This window comes from Vidua macroura, chromosome 5 (assembly GCF_024509145.1).
Source record: "Vidua macroura isolate BioBank_ID:100142 chromosome 5, ASM2450914v1, whole genome shotgun sequence".
In the NCBI taxonomy this organism is placed as follows: domain Eukaryota; kingdom Metazoa; phylum Chordata; class Aves; order Passeriformes; family Viduidae; genus Vidua; species Vidua macroura.
This window is the reverse complement of record NC_071575.1, coordinates 4821051-4840029: the sequence shown is the minus strand read 5'-3', so window position 1 is coordinate 4840029 and position 18979 is coordinate 4821051. Positions and strand designations below refer to the sequence as shown.

The following is an 18979-nucleotide window of genomic DNA, read 5'->3' as shown; positions in this document are numbered from 1 at the left end:
AATCTGAACTTGAAATATTTTTTAAAAAAATATAATGCAGTGGAGTGTGTGCATAAAACTCGAACCTGTTTTCTTCTTGTAAATTGTATAGTTGCAAAATAATATGAAAAACTATATATTGCCATGAAATGTTTATGAAAATGTAAAATTGCCTTTGTGAATTCTTCATCAGGTTTTGGGGTTCAGTTGTTTCTTTTGATGATTGCTGTTTTGGTTTGTGTTTTGTTTTTTGGTTTTGTTTAGTCTATTTTGCGATTATTACTGCATTCTGATTTCACTAGGCTTTAAGATTTTCAAAAGGTATTTGAAGTTCTTTATCATAAACATGATTTGAAATGCAGCAGTGGCATCCCCTGCTTAGCTTCTGTCCTTGTATACAATGGTTAGCTGGGATATTTTGTGTGTAAATGGTGGTGCTAAGCAATAGAACAAGAGGCAATGGGCAGAAACCGATGCACAGAAGTTCCACCTGAACATGAGGAAGAACTTCTTTCCTGTGCGGGTGACCAAGCACTGGAACAGATTGTCCAGAGAGGCTGTGGAGTCTCCTTTTTTGGAGATAGCCAGGAACCAGCTGGATGCAGTGCTGTGCCATGTGCTCTGGGATGGCCCTGCTCGAGCAGGGAGGTGGGAGGAGATGACCCACTGTAGTCACTTCCTGCCTGACCCAGTGTGTGATTCTGTGTGATTTGTACAACTAAGGCAGGTCACATCTGAAGCTGGAAGAAAAAGGCTTATTCAGCTGAAATATTTTCTTAAATTAGCTCATTTTTACATCTTGATCTTAGAGCCTTAAGCCGTATTCCTGCCCTGTGAGTAGTAAGGAAATTGGTATCTTCTTTCTCCAAACTGAGCAAGAAAAAGTCACTTATTTTTTCCCCTGACTTCGGAGGCAGAAGTTGGTTTATCTCTTTTAGTCAGTTCTTTCTGAAGCATGGTTTTACTGAAGAGAAGGCGACAACAATTCAGTGATAATTCTTACCTGCATTCTTCCCATGGTCAGGTGTCAGATGGATCAGGAGATAGCTAGTCAAAATCAGTCATATGGAGTTCATAGACCTTTTCATTGATGGAAACTCAGTATATTAGTAGTATTTTCTCCTAAGCTCAAAAGCACTTGTAGCTACTTCTATGACTCAAGTCATGGTACCACTGCAAAAGGCTGCTTCCCGTTTGTCATAGGTATTTCTGGCAAGATTTGTAGCATGGAAGAGTCACAAATATAGATCCCTTGCTTCTTGTCCTTTCCAAGCAACTTACTGAATTTCATTTCTCATTTGAACTCAGAAGCTAATTGTCTAGGAATAAAACAAAATTGGAGGAGACCAACTGGATCAAATCTAATTGACTCTTAAGAGCATTTGCTGCTATCACATAATACTATCTGGAAAATTACTGGCTTCTCTTAAAGTAGACAGGCTTGCCTTCTGTGCTGCTTCTGTCACTAGTAGGTGATTACACAACTTTTTCCTTAGTAGCAGACTTGTAATTTGCAGACAGAGTACACGTCATCTCAAGACCAGTTTTGAACAGTCTGTTCTATAGTCTTAAATACCTGTTCTATTTATTCCTTAATTACTTTTTAAAGTGTGTTTAGATTAATCTCTCAAGCTTCATTTTGGTCCCCTGGTTCCATAAGGAAATCTTTATTTCCTGATCATTCTGGTAGCCATTTGTTTACTTGAAGCAAATATCTTCTTGTGAGCATAAGTGATGAGAATTATTTAGTATTTCAGGTGACACGTCCCCTCTATTTTACAGTGTTGGATTAAATTACATCACTTGTCTCTAAGCAGTTGGATTTCTGAACAGAGTCATAGAAGTCTGCATCTTCTGCTTTTTTTTTGTATCATGGAATTGATACAGGCTTTGTTACTAGGGTTTTTGGTTTTGTTTTGAAATCCACATGTCAGAAAGAATGTTATCCTGGCAATCTGTTGAAAGCATCTTTATGCTGTTGTGTGCCTCTAACTTTCAATTACTTTTTTTTTTTCCAATTACTCTAACTTTCAATTAACTTTTTAATTTATTTCAGTGGAAAGTAATATTTTTATGTTGTCATGATCCCTGCTTCAGTTTTAAAAACAGATACAGCGCTCTTTTTTTTTGTGTGTGTGTGTAATATACTTGGAAAGATTAATAATGCTAAAGCTTGGCTGAAAATTTCTGTTCTTTAGGGTCAGAATTGCAACTTAATGGTATCTGACAGTACATTCTTCTTTCAATGTATCTTACGGGCATGGCCCTAATTTAGTCATTTTGAGACTTTGGGACTTTTTTTATCTTCAAGATATTTTTAGGTAAAATATTCTTCTCTTCCTCTCCCCAATCCAACTGGCCAAGTTTGAAAAACATCTTGTATTCTAACTGAAACAGCTGAAATCTAAGTAATAAGCATATTTGGGAGATTCTGCCCCCCTCCATCCTCTTCAAGTCAATCCATCTATCTAGCCTCTCTGAGGGAACTTGTGCATTGGGGTTTTTTTCTTGGTTGATTGGTTTTGAGTGGTATTGTGGAGGTTTTTTGGTTTTTGGTTTTTTTTTTTTTTTAATTCCAGTAAATTTTCCTGTTTTTAAGCAAATATGTTGCATGAGTTACTTCCATAGTCTTACTATGATATACATGTTAAATCTAAATGTGTAGGAAGGAAGCTGGATAGAAATATGGAAACTGTACTGAGTGCTTTAAATTTTAGTATTAAATATGCCTGTTTCTCAACAACGCTTTTGTTTTTCCTGAGCTGGGACATTGTTTTACTCTTTTCTTTCTCAGTCCCAACAGCCACTGGAAGATCTGGATGCTCAGCTGAGAAGAACCCTTAGTCCAGAGACCATCCCAGTGACATCTGCTCCTGCCTGTGTATGTTTGCAATGTTGGCAGTTTAATAGTCTTGAAAAACCTCAGTGTTTTTTCAAAGTCATACTCTTAGGTCACTGCCTTTAATATCACTACACCAGTACTTAGACTTTTAAAAATAAAAACTCAGTGTCATCTTCCAGTTTGTGGGACTGAGTCAACCAAAATCGGGAAAGTCTGTATATTGCAATAGGTTACGTAATTTCCTGAGGCTGTTTTTTGGTATTAGTTGTTATTCCAACTTTTCTGGTGATGTCACCAAACTAGAAATGGAAGTAACTGTGGAATAAGGGGAAAGAGTACTAAAAAAGCAATATGTCATATGTCAGTCTTAATTTGGGAGGGCTGTTTCAAGTGTGCATCTGAAATTTTAAAAGCCTCTATTAAAGAGCTTTAGGTACTGAATGAAGACAATTATTGACAATACAAGTGGCTATTTATGCATTATTTCTGCACAGGCCAAGGGGTGATCTGCTTACAGCCTCAGGGTTATAAGGCCTGTAAAATCTCACCTTGCATTCTTCTTTTCATGGGTTTTACTTTGTCCCTGTTGGAAGCAAAAAACTTATGAAATATGCAGTATGATGGATTTGTTGGCATTCAATGAAACTGCTAAGTATTTTAATTTATTTTGTTTTCTTTTTTGAATCTGCAGTCTGTGCCCTCAGTTGCATCAACAATGGTTACTGGGCCGGTGTCCACAGCAACACAGTGTCTGAAGGATGGTAAGACAGCCATGATTACTTTAGGTGATTTCTCAGCATGGAGATAGAAATCAAAATTGAACAGAGTAACCACTTGGAGGGTTATAGCCTTTTCGAGTAAGTCATGGAATGGCAGCTCCTTGAGGGCTTCTTATTAGTTTTTAGTAGCCAGACTGAAGTTTTCCCCTGTAGGCCATGAGGAGGGGGGGATGATAGATACTTGCATATTGTAGTGACTCATTTAGGATTTAGAGCTGTCCAAAATGCTAAATTAAGATTCACAAAGAGTCTCCACTATGCTGCTAGGGTACAGCATAGGAACTTGAAGGAACTGTTTTCTATCATGTGTTATGTTCCTGGCAGCAACAGTGGGACTCATTTTGTGTCATTACACTGTGTCCTACGTGTAGGATACCTCTCCCTTACCCTAAGGGTGTTTCATTTCTGTTTGAACAGAGAAGCCAAGGTTAAACTACTAAAAATTTAAGAAAGGCAGTAAGAAATCCAGACTTCCTTCTTTCTGCTTTAGAGCAGATGAAGGTTGACTGGATGATCAACAGTTAAAATCTGGATGATCAATGACTTTCAAATCCATATGGATTCAGTTATTGGGGGGAAATCCAAACACTTGCAAAATAATCTGAGATTTTCCTATCAGTGTTCATCTAATTGTTTTAATTTTTGAAATCTTCTGTTTTAAAAAGGAGCTGTTAATACGGTGCTGAAATTTTTTCTTGACCTGTCTTGTAAACACTATTTTAACGTGTGTGCGCCTCTGAAGTTGAATAACAAACCTTCAGAAGCCAATAAAACTGTGAAGGAAAATAAATTACATACTCTTACGTTGGGACATTGATGAACTATAATGTAGAATTCATTAGTCTGATATAGAATTCGTTGGGTTTTGTCTTTTAAATTTAGAAGGTAAAGATAAACAAACTGGGAAGTTGTTTAATAAGCAGAGCAAGCTGTCCAATAGAACTGATTTAAAAATAGAATGTTATTTCTCAGCTTTGTAACTTTATACTGCCAGTGCACAGAGCAGCAAAATTAGGAGCTGACACCTAAAAGTCCAACTTGGAGAACTTCAGATAGACTGCTTTGAGTAAATGAGGTTTATAGCATTTCTTCAACTTGCCCCTTTTCAGTGAATAAGTTGTCCCCAGTGTTTGGGAAATTTAGGTAGTCACTCTGGGTATTGAATCAAGATAAGCTTTTTCTTTCATAATTTCTTTCATAAAGTTCTTTTTTTAATTATTTGTCTATTTCACATCTCTGTTTGAAATCAGCGTGCTTTTTTTTTACTGTTGCCTAAAAGTGTAGTTTTGGCAAATACACTGTGCAGGGAAGCTTTGTAGAAAAATGCTTCAACTTAACATTAATAATTAACATTTTAATATTAATATGGTTCTATGAGTCTAGAAGCCTTTTTGGAGTTAACAGATAGTTGAATTTGAAGTACACAAAAAGAAATGGTTGGAGTTCAAATAATTTCTTGCTCATTGTTGTCTTAATCCCATTCTCCTTTTCCTTAGTTTTGGCAGCAGGTGACGGAGAGAGCGGTGCTGTGTCTGCCGCAGCAGGAGCCAGTGTGCTGAAGATGGGACGGTTTCAGGTACCAGATGCTAAACTCACTTGGCCCTTGGTACAGCATCTTTGGGTGGTTCCTGGTGGTGCCAGCTCAGTGTGCCATGTGCAGGACTTTTCTGTCCATGTAGAGCTTGTGCAAGCAGGTCTGCAGATGCTGTTTCCATTCAAGGCAGAGACTGCACAGTCTGTGCAGGTCTAGAGTTGTGAATATAGAGTTTCATCGCAGCAGGCCTTAGCTGTTGGCCTTGGTCTTTAATTGTTGGGCTGCTCTTTCACTAACAATACTGAGATGTTCACTGTATTATGTCCTGTTGGTGAAGGAGGCCCCATCTGAGGCTGCTGCTTCTTGGAGTTAATCCTCCAGATTACAAGAAGTGCTGCTTTGTGTGGCAGTGTTTTGCCTGGAGGGAAGCAGTGGCTTGCTTTGTGGCATACCTAGGAAATGAGTTATTTTCCCCTCTCAGATGCATCTTACCATTAAGGGAAATAAAAGCATCGTGTTAAGGAAAAACTAAGGAAGTCTGCATGATTGCATTTCTATTATAGGTGTCGGTGGCAGTGGATGATGTGCTAAAAGAGGATGACAAACCTGAAACTAAGCCAGTGCAATTTGAAACCACCTCCACTGATTCTTCAAGCCTTTCTGGCAGCAGCCCAGAGAGCACGCTGGTGAAGCAGGCTGAGAGCCGGAAGAGCGGAGCTGTGGCTGCCACCTCCTTGGATGTGGTGGATGGCATTCCTGAGGCAGCTCCCGGGCTGCCGCTGCTGGGAGGTGCTTCTCAGGCCACCAAGGTCGGGCGCTTCCAGGTGACGACGACGACGGATCAAGTGGGGCGCTTCTCTGTGTCCAAGGCTCGGGATGAGGTCAGCTGTGCTGAGAAAGAGCCAATGACTCTTCCTCTCTCTGTGGGCTTGGAACAAGTTGCTTCTTCAGCTGCAGCTCCGAAGAAAGAATTGGAGTCAAGGCAGTCCCCACACATGAATGGCCCATCCTCTGATCCGGAGGTCGCTTTTCTCAGTGGAATGGCGAAGGATTTGGATGATGGCTCAGGGAGCCCAGACTCTGTCCAACACCTGGGATCGAAGATCAGCCTCCCTGTTCAGAGCCTTAGCAACTCTTTCAACTCTTCCTACATGAGCAGTGACAACGAGTCAGATATTGAAGATGAAGACTTGAAGTTGGAACTCCGTCGGTTGCGGGAGAAGTAAGGCTTCTTCTTTGGGTGGTTGTGTATGGAATAGATGTAACAGGATTAACATGAATTTCACCTGTACTTCCCTTAGCCTTCTAAGTGTCAGGAGCCATTGTCAGCATGTATGTGGGACATAAGGTTCTTCAGTGGGAAAGCAGTACACAATTATAACAAAAGAGGAATATACATGTTTGCTGGGCTGAATTTTCTACCCTGTAACCTTGTTGTATGTAGATTGCCAGTTGCACTATGGATAAGACTGTAGATCTGAGAAAGATTTGGCATATCGCTGGAGTTAGTGGGAAAAACGTAGTGTTGTTTGAAAATGACACACAAGTCTCTGCATTTCTGATCTGCATTTCTGATGGTTCTTTTCCTGAAGAGACCTTGTTGGCTGAGAAGAAGAATTTAGAAGTGAAGCAATGTGACCTACTAATTTATTTATACTGAAAGTTGAACTATTTTTTAGGGTAGCTGGCAGTTTTAAATCCTGTGTATGCAACTGCTCTGAAACAAATTGTAAGGCAATACCAGTGTAGAAGCCTCTAAGGCCATGTGTCTGAGAAAATGAGTAGTTTAGCTATTCCTGTAGCATTTGAATGCTTTTTTTGTACTTCTGTTTATTCTGGTTTTGTGAGTGCAATGTTGGGAACTTAGTTTTGGAATTCTAGCCAGGGCTAGAGCACGCTGGAAAATGACAAGTGTTCTGCCATGTGTGTTCAGTGGTTATTATTTAGTAGAAAAGATTTATTTACTTCTTTCTTAAATGTTTGAGAGTTTGACCAAAGAAGCAGCTCAGGCTTGACTGGAGAGGAGGAATTGTTTGCATCTATGTGTATACATAGAATTCTCATAAATCTCACTGTTTTGTAACTTGTTAGGCACCTTAAAGAGATCCAGGAGCTGCAGAGCCGCCAGAAGCAGGAGATTGAGTCACTCTACATGAAACTGGGAAAGGCTCCACCTGCAGTAATTATTCCCCCAGCTGCACCCCTTTCAGGAAGGAGGAGACGACCTACGAAAGGAAAAGGCAGCAAGTCCAGTCGTAGCAGCTCCCAGGGACATAAAAGCCCTCAGCTATCAGGTAAGGCTTCCTTCAATATTTTTAGCAGATAAAACAGACCAAGTACCATCTCTCATTCTTAGATCTATGTCTCTGTCTTTGTCTTTTCTTTTGAGAGGAGTGTGTGTGTACCAGTTCCTCCCTGGATTTCTTCTATCATTTTTGAAATTACTTTTGCTGATTGGTAGTCTTGCTTGGGACTTTTTCAGTCCACTGAAAGGTACTGTGACATTGTTCTGTAGAGCAGTTTTAAAGTTGTGATTTGTGTTTTTTAGATTGTGATTGGGCTATGACTGTGAAGAAAAGTGTAAATTTACAGCATGGCAGAAAAGTTTGTTTTTTTAAAGATAAACTGTGCTTGTTCCCTCCTGAAACTGATATTGCAGAATGGGTCTGAGCTCTTTAGTCCTCTGCAGAGACTTTTTTAAATCTAATTTAGTACCACTTAAGCATGATATTACTAGTGTCCTTACACTGCAGAAACTCACAGTTGATGGATATGAAAATAGTGGCTTTTTTTTCATGGAATTGAAGATTTGTTGTACTTAACAAATTGAGAATCCGTTTCAATTGTCAAGGCTTCCTTTTTTACTATGACCATTTTTCTAATAAACAGAACTCAGGAACTAGTTCTGTTTACTGATTGAGTGATGTGGTGACAGATACTCTCTGGGTAATTGGAGATTCTCTAATACTGTAGCAGGAGCAAACAGTATTGGAGGGCCAGCAGTGCCAGCAGAAATATTTGATACTGCTTCTTGCGTATTCACTTTGTTAATTCCATGTCATGCTGAGATTTCTGTATCCACTCACCCTGGCTGCTCATTTCTGGTTTTGCTGTGTGATGGAGGAGCTCTGTGGGCACATAAACAACCACAGAGTTGTCTTAAAACTGAGGACTTTTTCTGGTCTTACTGCTTTCTCAGAAACTGGAGTAGTTCTCTCCCCCTGCCTCTCCTTGTCTTGCCTGGATTGTCATGCTTGATCAGGTTCAAAAATGTATGGAAACCAAAATTTTTTGCCTTCCTTTTTCCTCTAGGTAACCTGTCAGCTCAAAGTGCACCATCAGTCTTGCCCCCTCAGCAGACCCTTCATCCTCCTGGCAGTGTGCCAGAGACTGGGCAGAACCATTTGCTGCAGCCCCTCAAACCTTCACCTTCCAGTGAAAATCTCTACTCTGCCTTCACCAGTGATGGTGCCCTCTCGGTACCGAGCCTTTCGGCGCCAGGCCAAGGTAAGACTCCAAGTGCAATTAGCGTAATTAGCAGTGGAAATGAAGGGTTGACTTCATGACACTTGATTTTTAATACCTGGTGTAAAGTAGCTCTGAGGTCCCCAGCTTATGTGTGGAGGCTGATAAGGATGTTGTTTGCAACTGGATTTGTAGCTTCTCACTCAGGTGAAGTGTGAGGTGGTTGAAGGTCTGAAACCCCAAGGACAACACAAGAGAGTGCAATAGCGTGGTAGCAGCAAAGTTCTGCTGACCTGGGAAAGGTGTTGGCTCAGAGGAAAAGAGACTGATGAAATTAGGGGTTGGAAATCAGACCAAGGAAGGGACAGAATAGGTTTGATGTTAAGAGATAACTGAAATGGTTGGAAGTTTCCAAAGACTTGGAGTCTTAGTCCTTTTAAAAAAAGGCTCATGTTCTTTAATTGTGAATTATCCTGGAAGGAAGAGTCAGTGTAGGAGGATGAAATGGTGGGAGTAGTAAATTGGTCATGTACTCAGGTTTCTCAAGTTGTGGGTTGCTTGTTATTAGTATGTTATCAAAAATTTTCTCAGGCACAGCTCTGATTTATTCAGTAAGGAGGGCTTTTTTTGCTTATCATTAGGGGATGATTCCTTTACTTATCTGAACTTAGCTGTTGCAGGTTTTTTTCCCTTTGCACATCTTTTTGAAAAGCTTTGCCATAGATAGTTTGAATACATCAATTCTAATGTGTTTTTTTGCTGAAACTGAAGAAGAGCATACAGAAAATGTAAACAGACTTTAAGGAAGAATTTTCTGTAGAGGTTTTTTTTCTTAGGAGCTGTTTCAGGCATTTTGGAGCTTCTTGAATCATCTCCCTGCATCCAGAGTTGTGCAGTACCATTTAAAAATTGGGTACTTTTGCCAGGATTTGGCTTTCCTATATAGATTGCAACTTTATAGTTGGGTTATGTCCTGGAGAGTAGCAGTGCAAACTTGGCCTCATGTCTGGAGGTGCTGGAAGGAGTCTCTTCACTCCGTATATTGTCTCTGTACTCCTTGGTCCACACTTTGAGACTTATTCTTGTGTGTCGTGATTGCATTTCACCCTTCCAACTTCAAGTTGCTAACATCTTGTAGTGGTGTTCTGTCTCCACTCCTCTCCTTTCTATGTTCTCCCTGTTCTTGTTTTCTCACAGGCTGTGCGAAGTTTAACTGTGCATCTGAGAGAGTGACCTTCAAGCCTGGTGGCAGGAGGACCCGATTTCTGAGTACGCCCTGCTTGGCTCTTTGTGTGTAACACCTTTACTCCTTCCTTGTCTGTTTTTTGTTTTGTCTTTTTGGTTCTTGTTTCTGCTGCTTGATCTGTCTCATGCAGCCCATCCTCGTCTGCCACCTTGTATTCCCTCCCATCCCATGGCTCAGCTCAGCTGCTCTTAGCACACCTTTAGAAGTTTGGGTTCTCATGTTAGGGGTTCTCTGCTGTTAAACTCACTGTAACAAGCAACTCATTTTCTCTGAACCTTGAGAGGAAACTTTCAGGACAGGTCAGTGAAATGACACAAACTGGGGAGACTTAGCAAGTCCATTGGTAATTTTACTTCAGCATGTGTTAGATGACATGAGACTTGCAGGGGGGTAATCTTTCTAGTGGAAGAGTGAGGAAGATTTGTTTTCCAGGTTATCCTTTAGCTGGACACTTCAGTAGTGTTGGGGGGAGTGTTGCCCTCCCTGGCAGTGTGCTTGCAGCACAAGTTGGATGTGTTGTCCCCATGCTCTCAGCACCAAAGCTGGTGACAGTGCAGAGCTTTGATGCCACCTGTAGGCAGCTTGTAATGACGACTTGTGTTTGTTAACAGATGGCTAGCTAAAGATCCAAGTGTTAAAGGGGTTTTCAAATAATTAGAGAATAATTCCAGGCAAACTCAAAAGAACCTTACCTAGTAATGGGCTCAGGTTTAGAAGCTTTTCCAGTGAATTTGAGATACATTAAATGTAAAACAAGTAGCAGTAAAGGTGGGTAAATAGACATTTTCAGACAACCTGTCAACCCTCACAAGCTAGCTTGCAGCTCTTTTCAGAATCCTCTCATTTGTACTTATATTAGGCCAGACTTACAAGAGAGCCTCAAACTTCTGATGTGGCTGAAATAACAATCTGCTTGAGCCAAGGCTGCTGGTGTGATGCTTTTTATTGGGAGTGCTGCAATATCTCCTATGCTGCTTCTGCAGGCTGGACCCTTTAAATGTCTGACATTTGTTTCCCACCCTCTGGAATGACTTGATATGAGGAAGTTTGGAGTGCTGGCAGGAGCCCTCTGGTCACTGCACTGCATGGCAGTACCACACATCTGCATCATCTGTCTTGCTGTGCTTGGCAGGGGCTCAGCTGAGCCAGAGCTGTGTGTGGGAGCTGGGCCTGGCCTTCTGCAGAGACAGCTGCAATGCAACCAGCCCCATCCTCTGAGAAAGGAAGGGAGGCAGAAGGAGGGAAACATCTTTCCTGGCTGTTCAGTTTTGCACTAACTTTAACCCACTTCACTGGATTTGGGATCTAAGCACTAAAATGATTTAATTTTTCAAATTTAGCAGCTTTAAATGTTTTTGTTGTGTATATTAATGTGCAGATGTGCACTGACAACTGCACTATCAAGATTTAATATTCCTTTCTTGGAAGAAGTTAAATTCTTATCAAAGCTAACTTAAAATTGTTAGTCTGGCCTGTCATTTTTTGTTGGAAGGGAATATGAAGAACAGCCAGTCTGTTTCTAGAACTGACATTGAACTGAATAGATGACAGTATAATTTACTACCAAGGCCCAGGCTTGCTGTAAATTGGCTATCATCTGGCTAGAAGAGTCCTTTGGCATGTGTATCTCTTGCTTCTGGGACTGATGCTAAGGGAAACAGCTTCCTTTTGAAAAGAGTGTTGTAGCTGTCCTGTAAAATCAGGTAATACTTGGCATGGCTCAGCTTGGCTTGGCACCTGGCTTGCTGCAGGCTGCTTACTTCCTGGAGCCTTGTCCTTGAAGTGCTGTTGCAGACTGCTGTGGAGAGTGGCAGCTGGAGAAGATCCTGGGTTGGAATCAGTGGTGTTGAGGAAACAGTGCAGTGATTGATGCTTTTAACTGTGCAGCTGGAGAAACAGAGTGGTACAGCTTGGCAGGGAATGTCTGAACTGTTTTTACACATCTGAGAAAAGAGGGTGACAAAATCAAAGCACTTGACCTATCAAATAAATCTGTTGCTGGTTGAAATTTGATAGTTGTAAAATGCTTCCTATGTCCTGGCAAAAATGGAAGATGTACTTGCTTTTCCTTCTGTGATAACAGCCACAGTTGTGACTGTTTGATAACAGTTGTGACCTCAGCGTCTCCTGACATTCTTCACAATGGTTTGGGAATGATGAAGAATAAATGTAGGAGGCTGGGCCTCTTCTCTTTGTAATTAAACTGTCACACGAGTCTTTGAGTTTGTCTAGAATGTCCCAGTAGTGACTGTTAAAGCCCTGCTGTGCTGTGTCCTCTGTTTCTCACCAAGCTTTTTGTAATGTTTCCTGATACTAAACATTTCTCACTGTTTCTCTTATCTTTAACAAATTACTCTCTCTTTGTGCTTCAGGGAAGATGGTGAAAAAAGTCTGTCCTTGCAACCAGCTCTGTAGTAATTATCTTATTTCTGTTATCTCCAATTCCTGATTGTAAATCTATTCATCAGCTTTTCCGGGTCACTGAAGCCTTATGTCCCTGACTCTGTCTCCAGCACAGCATCTGTCTGTCTGTGTTATGCCCTCTAATGTGTGCTCTGTCCTTAGTATATTGACTAGTCTGGTGCTGCTCTTGCAGCCAGGTGGAGGCAGGCAGAACCTCCCCTTCCCTGGGAGCTCTGCTCTCGTTAATGAGAGCAACATCAGGGTCAGTTGCTCATTGTAATGCTGTACTCAGAGTTGTACTCAGAGCAGCTGCTTGGTTTGGGATTTGAGGGGGCTTATCACCTCAGTGATGGATCCAATTGCAGACACTCCTCCAACGCTTTAAAAGCCTAAGAGTAAGCCATCAGAGATCTCCAGTGTGTCTCCCAAAGCAAGAGATGTTCACAAAAGACTGTGTGTACACATGTCATTTAAGACTGTTTTAAAGGTGTCATTTGACTGTGGTTTATGGGGGGAAAAAAATCCAAGAGCAGAATTAAGGCATTATAGGTAGTGGGCTGGAGAGAGAGAGCCTGTTTCACTTCAGATCCCTCATGTCAGAGCAGAACTGGGGATGGCTGCTGTGACCGAGCAGGAATGTGGGGATTCTTTCCATGAATGCTACAAGTTGAAGCACTTGCTTTTCAGCCTCTTCTGGATGGCAGTTTCTGCAGGCAGTGAGTGTGTCAGAGCTCAAATGTAGAATTCCAGTTTTAAATGGACCTTAGGTGAGAGCTCAGCTCTGATGCTGTAGGCCGGTATGTCTTTGACCTGAGACGGGAGCTCTCTGACAAAGTCACTTTGGGAGACAAAGCTCTGGCAGCCTTTGTCACTTTGAACCAATCTAGTTCTTTGGAAAACTCTTAAACTTCCCTAAGGGATCTTGTATCTCTTCAGCTGAATGTGCTATAGTATATGCCTTGATTAACTCTCCCCCTTCCATAATCTGAGGAAGCTCTCTGGTGTAGGCCCAGGATCCAGAGTACTTAGTGATTAAAGTGGAAATGTGAAATAGCACATGCTATGGATGCTGGCCATTCTGAAGAGGATGAGAGCAAGTGTGTCAATTCCTGCATGAACCCTCATGGTGGAATGTGATTATTACTGGTTTTGGCAGTGTTCCCCCTCCCCCGAGTACCTCTTCCTTGCTTTTGCCTCATCTGTATTTAACTTGATGTATTTCACATCATTGCTCTTATTAAATTATTGTATCCAGAGCCCTTCCCACGTGATGCATGCTTAAGGTTCATGTTATTTCACTGCAGACTTTCCTTGCACCACCCAGTGTGTCCCTGCTCCTCTCCATCAGTGCTACAGCCACACTCCCTGTTCAGGGAACCTTTTTCTTCCCTTGCCGTGTGTTCTTGCATGTGTCTGCCCCCACTAACAACTCCTGTGGGCACCCAGCCCAGGAGCCACTTCCATGCTTGAGCTGGAACTGGTGGGATGAATCTGTGTCCTTCCTTCCCTCCTCAGCACTACTAGAGGCAGTAACACTTTATTTGTCCTGCATAGTAAGTATGTCACCTTCCTAATCCACTCCTCAGTACGAAACATTCCTGCAGGGGTTTGGAACCAGTTCTTTCTTTGATACAGTGGTGGCAAGGAATGTGGCTGATGGCCAGGGAAAGTGGGACAGATGAAGGAACTGCCAGGCAAGAAACAGTGATTCTGTCATTTGGCCTTTGCAATAGAGATGTGATGTTCATTGCTGGCATTTCTGTGATCCACCCCTAAATGGCTTCCCTTCAGAAATGCCTGCCGTAAATTCAGGTTTTCATGGATTTCCCAGGTGCAGTCTCCTGAGGGAGCAAGTAGAAATATTTGAGGAACTTCAGGAATCGATGAGGATGAGTGTTTGCAAGCAGTGCTGTCTTTAGCCCTGCTGATGCTGATTTTGTTGTTTGGTCTGCTCTAGTGGTTAACTGGCACTTCCACAACTGTAAATGAGGATTTACAAACTTTGCAACACTGCTGGGAATTTCAGATCCTAGGCAATACATAAGTTCTTTGCTTTGTGTTATGAGGTCTGCCTTTTAAAACCCTAGATTGGAGTGCAGTTGCTTGTTTATAAATATGAATGGCATAGGAAGGCTATCCAAAACAAAGCTTCTAGGTTGGTTTCTCTCCCCACAGGATAATGTTCAGCAAGTTTTCTAGCAGAACTGAAACCTGGCATTTATGTGAAGGGGTTTTGTGTTCTTGCAGTGAAAAGAGAAACCTGTCAGTTTGTCTGAGGAATACCCTCACTTCTGCCTTCTTTAAGCTGTATTAGTTGATTGTATCTCAAATGCTTATTCTTCTGACTTAGGAAATCTGAACATAATGGTAAAAAAAAGCAAAATTTAATGCAGTGCAGACCTTCCCTGCAGACCTGCAGATCCTGGCCCTTTGGTGGATGAAGACAGTCCCATTTGGTTATCCTCTTTTTTTTTTTTTTTTTTTTTTGGTAAACTGGGTGACTTTTTCTCTTCATTTCACAAAGTGGAGATAATTTGCTACAGAGCAGCTGGCAATGCTGATTTTACTGCTCCTTACTCAGCATCCAGCATTGTCTTCCAAGATGGACTTGACCTGTACCAGTAGTGGTTGCTGCTGATTAAAAGGTGTAGGATGAGAGAGCAACGTGCCTGTACTGTCATTCAGTGCTGAATTCTAATGTCCTTTTTCTTCTACAAAGACTGTAGGCTACTACCACTCCCCTCTTAGGATGCCCATTTGCAGCACTTCTTGCAAAGTAAACCTATCTGTGAAACACTCTGAATCTGAGAAAATGCCTGTAGGAGTCCTTGCAGTTCCCACCTCAGTGTGTCCTGGAATTGAAACTCAGAATTAATTTGCATGGCATTTTAACTCTTGGTGTGCCATTACCACAGTTATTGAATGCACTAGAGACAGGCCAGCGCCGAGCCAAGTTGTGATGGCTGTGCTTGTGTTTGTAGGGACCAGCAGCACCAACACAGTGGGGGCTGCAGTGAGCAGCCAGGCTCCCCAGACCCAGCCCACGGCCATCGCCTCGAGCCGCAAGGGCACCTTCACAGATGACCTGCACAAGCTGGTGGATAACTGGGCTCGGGACGCCATGAACCTGTCTGGCAAGAAAGTTGGCAAAGGGCACAGCAGCTACGAGGTGAGGTGTGGCCTGTGAGGGGGTGTGGTGAGAAGCTGTGGGTGTCCTTCTGCCTCCCTGGGGTTTCAAACATAGCTGGAGCTGGGGCAGCAGCTGTAGCACACTGCTGGCTGGCTCTTCACGGGCAGGATGTACTGCCTGCTCTAGAAGGGAAGGGGAAAACTAAAGGGGAGGGCCATGGGCTGGCGCTGTAAATCCCCATTGGGAGTGGATTGTAGACCAAGGGGTGGACTGGTGGTTTTTAAAGTTACGCAGTTAAAGTTCTCTTGGTGGTTGGATTACCTTTCAGGGCCCTGGAATGGCAAGAAAATTCTCGGCACCAGGTCAGCTCTGTATCTCTATGACATCTTCCCTGGGTGCTACACCCATCCCTGCAGCATCAGCTACCTCTTTAGGTCCCTTCAGCAAGGCCATGTGCCCCCCGCAGCAGTACGGTTACCCAGCAGCGTCCTTCCCCCCGCCCTGGAGCGGGGCAGGGGGGCCAGCACCGCCACAGCTCGGCCAGTTCCAGCCCGTGGGTGCCACGTCTTTGCAAAGCTTCAACATCAGCAATTTGCAAAAGTCTGTCAGCAACCCTCCAGGCTCCAACCTGCGGACCACTTAGCCGTGCCCAGAGACCCTGCTGGCTACACCTCGGGACAGGACATGGGGAGGGAGATGGGGCCCTGTATCACTACTAGTGCTGCAATGAACTGGTAGCTTGCCAGACTGGGAATGAATTTCTCTTTTCCAACCATTGCTGTCAACTCTCTGTAGCGGGAGTTTCCCCACACACTTGGAAGGGGGAGGAGGATGATCAGCATCCTTGTGATGGGACAGTGCTTTTCACCGAGGGGGGCTGCTCTTGTGTGGAATGAGAGCTGTGAGCAGAAGCCAGGGGATCAGTTCATACAGTCTTGCTGTTAAATATTTCTGGCTGGGGGCTGAATCCACACGTGTGGAGGTGGGAGAGCTGAACCCTAGCATGAGGCTTTAGCATGCTTCTCGCCTCTTCCTGAAGAACCAAGATCCAGACAAAGCTGTCCAAATTCCCCTCCTCTCCCTCTCCCCAGTCAATAGTATCTGGCTCTGAAATGGTGGGGCACACGAATGGACTTGTGGTGCAGCCCGTGCTTGATAGGTCATTACTGCTTTAAGTAAGATATTAACAGCTTTGACTGCAGCATTAGAGCAATTTAAATTGTTAAAAAAAATTTTTAAAGTTCCCTGCGGACATGTACTTACCATCAGTTTTGATGTGGAAACACTGTGATTATATAAATGTTGTTGGACAACAGTAGTTTAAAAATGAGTGGAATATAGAGGGTTAAAAAAGTTAAAAAGAAAAAATGGGAAAAAAAGCTAGCTATATCCTTATACTTATTGGAGACACTTTAACTTTTTCCTTTGTATTTTCATTGTATTAGATAAATAAATGTGAATGTAAAATTGTATAAATTAATGTACTTGAATACTTGTCTGTTCTCCCAGTATGCTTGCTGGATATTTTAGTGCCTTGGACTTCTCTTGCTTCTGCAGTTTAGCGTCGTCTTCCCAGCAGAGCCCAGGTAGGCAGAGGGCGAGGTGAGGGCAGGATGGTTGTGCCCAGCGCCCGGGACGTTGGAGCAGGAGCGTGGAAGGGAGGTCACCGAGGCTGTGGGTCAGAGCAGTTCTGTGTGTGGGAAAACTTCTCCAGGCGGGCAGAGCTGAAGGTGTGGGGTGACAGGGGCCAGGTGGGCTGGGATGGAGGGATGCAGGTGAAGCTACAACGAGACTTAACCAATATTGGCTCTGGAGGCAGGAGACTGGGTCAGAATTGGAGAGAGGATGGGGAGAACGTGTATCTTTGGGAAAGGCCCAACTTAAGATGCAGTTTGACTCCAGCTGTGAAGTGGTAAAGATGTTTGGTCAGGATGTGACTTGAGGGAGAAGTGCCATTGCTCGTTGGCTTGGGCTTGTCTGCTGGGATTGCTTTTCTTACCTTTTTTTTTGGTAAAATTCATTTAAGCCAGGAACAGACTGTCCTGGTGCAACGTCCATTGCCGGCAATGGATGTACTTGAAGCAGCCGGCATCAAGAAGTTTTCCTCTGTCTTACTTGGAGGATTTAGAATTTTGTTCACTTTTAACAAATTTCAAGCTGGTACCAGGCCTGTCACTGTCACTTGTCACCTCTTAGTATCTGTACTGTATCTTCTGCTTTGGTCATTCTCCCTTTTTGTGTTTAAGAAATACTGGTTTCCTCTTCAAAGTCAAAATAATACCAGCCAGTATTTATGTAGTGCTGCAAGGAGCTGTGGTGGATGAGGGTGTAACTCCTGGTGCTCGGGAGCAGGTCGTCGGTGTCCTGGAGGCTGGTGCATCACAGGGGTGTTACCTGTCCATGTTTATTTGGATCTCGGAGCGCTGTTCCCTGCTGGGGCCTTAAGAGGGAGTTTTTATGTCTGCAGATGTTCTCACGCTTTCATTTTCACAAAGAAACAGGCGGGATGCTCTCTGTTCCTGTCCCTTGTTCAGCAGCAGCTCTGGCAGCAGCGGGCGCAGGCTGGAGGGGAGTGGCTCCGGGCCGGGGCCGGGGCGCTCTGCGGGACAGGCGCGGGCTGCAGCTCCGGGAGGACAGAGCAGGCTCAAAGGGGAGCAGGAGAGCAGCGAGCCCAGGGCTGAGGCCAGGTGGGAACCTCTGAAAGGATGGATGCAGGGGGGAGGCTCTTGAGCACACCCAGGGAAACAGGAGCGGGGACAGAGCTGAGGCAGCAATGAGACAAGGGCAATATTTGTGGCAGAGGAACTGGTCAGCTGGATGCAGCACATGGTTATTTAAATTTGATCTAATAAGTTTGAGGTCGTTTTTTCACTTAATGTTATGCAAGAACTGGTTTTATTTACCATTGATTTTTTTTTTTTTTCTCCCTCCCTCTCCTCCTGTGGATGAATAACTGAAGTCTAGAGGAATAAACTAATGCTACTGAACTGTTAAATTATTTTGTTTAATATTACACTTTGAGTATCTTTTTCCACATAAAATCTGTTTCTGAATTACAAGCGTTTTCTTTACATTATTTAACAATGTACACTGTAAAAAAATAAAAATAAAAAAAAATAAAATTAATTGAAACTTTGGGCTTCCCTGGCCATAGTTAGTTGTGTTTTGCACTGAACCCTTCTCCTATGACTGTGCCCCATGCTGCAGTTTGTTACCTTTGTAGAATATTGAATGAAGCCATTCAAATAAACCAAACCTGCTTTGGTTGAGCTGTGGGTTTTCTTGTGGAACATCAGGTTCCAGCCCCGCTGTCCTGGTTCTGCAGTGATGTAACTGTTACCCAATTTACCAGTTTGTCACAGGAAACACAAGAAACCCAATTTAATGAGAACTTGATCTGCTCAAAAGCAGTGACCAGTCACGAGCCTTTGGCCTTTAACAGGATACTCCAAAACAAAGTACTGCAAAGAGTAATTCCTAAATGGATCTTGAGGAGTGGCCTGAGGGAGGAGAACAGGTCAGCTGTCAGTGCTTTTATAGCTGAGAACATCACCAAGGTGCCAAATGCGCACAGCTGTGGCAGACATTAATTGGTGGCTGT

At 43.1% G+C, this 18979-nt stretch overlaps 1 protein-coding gene across 9 annotated transcripts in view; it reads left to right on the top strand.

Moving 5' to 3' along the window:
• The window catches only part of WNK1 (WNK lysine deficient protein kinase 1), a 99073-nt gene extending 80426 nt beyond the window's left edge, over positions 1-18647 (top strand). For 4 of the 9 annotated variants that reach the window (XM_053976935.1, XM_053976936.1, XM_053976933.1 and 1 more), the window contains 10 exons: positions 2774-2860; positions 3513-3582; positions 5097-5176; positions 5698-6356; positions 7226-7428; positions 8447-8641; positions 9797-9889; positions 12218-12259; positions 15230-15417; positions 15707-18647. In XM_053976935.1, the coding sequence (XP_053832910.1) occupies positions 2774-2860; positions 3513-3582; positions 5097-5176; positions 5698-6356; positions 7226-7428; positions 8447-8641; positions 9797-9889; positions 12218-12259; positions 15230-15417; positions 15707-16021 (1932 nt within the window). In that variant the 3' untranslated portion in view covers positions 16022-18647. The remainder of the gene's footprint in view (positions 1-2773; positions 2861-3512; positions 3583-5096; positions 5177-5697; positions 6357-7225; positions 7429-8446; positions 8642-9796; positions 9890-12217; positions 12260-15229; positions 15418-15706) is intronic. The other 5 variants (XM_053976937.1, XM_053976932.1, XM_053976929.1 and 2 more) reach the window with 4 other exon arrangements.
• Positions 18648-18979: the final 332 nt, after the last annotated feature.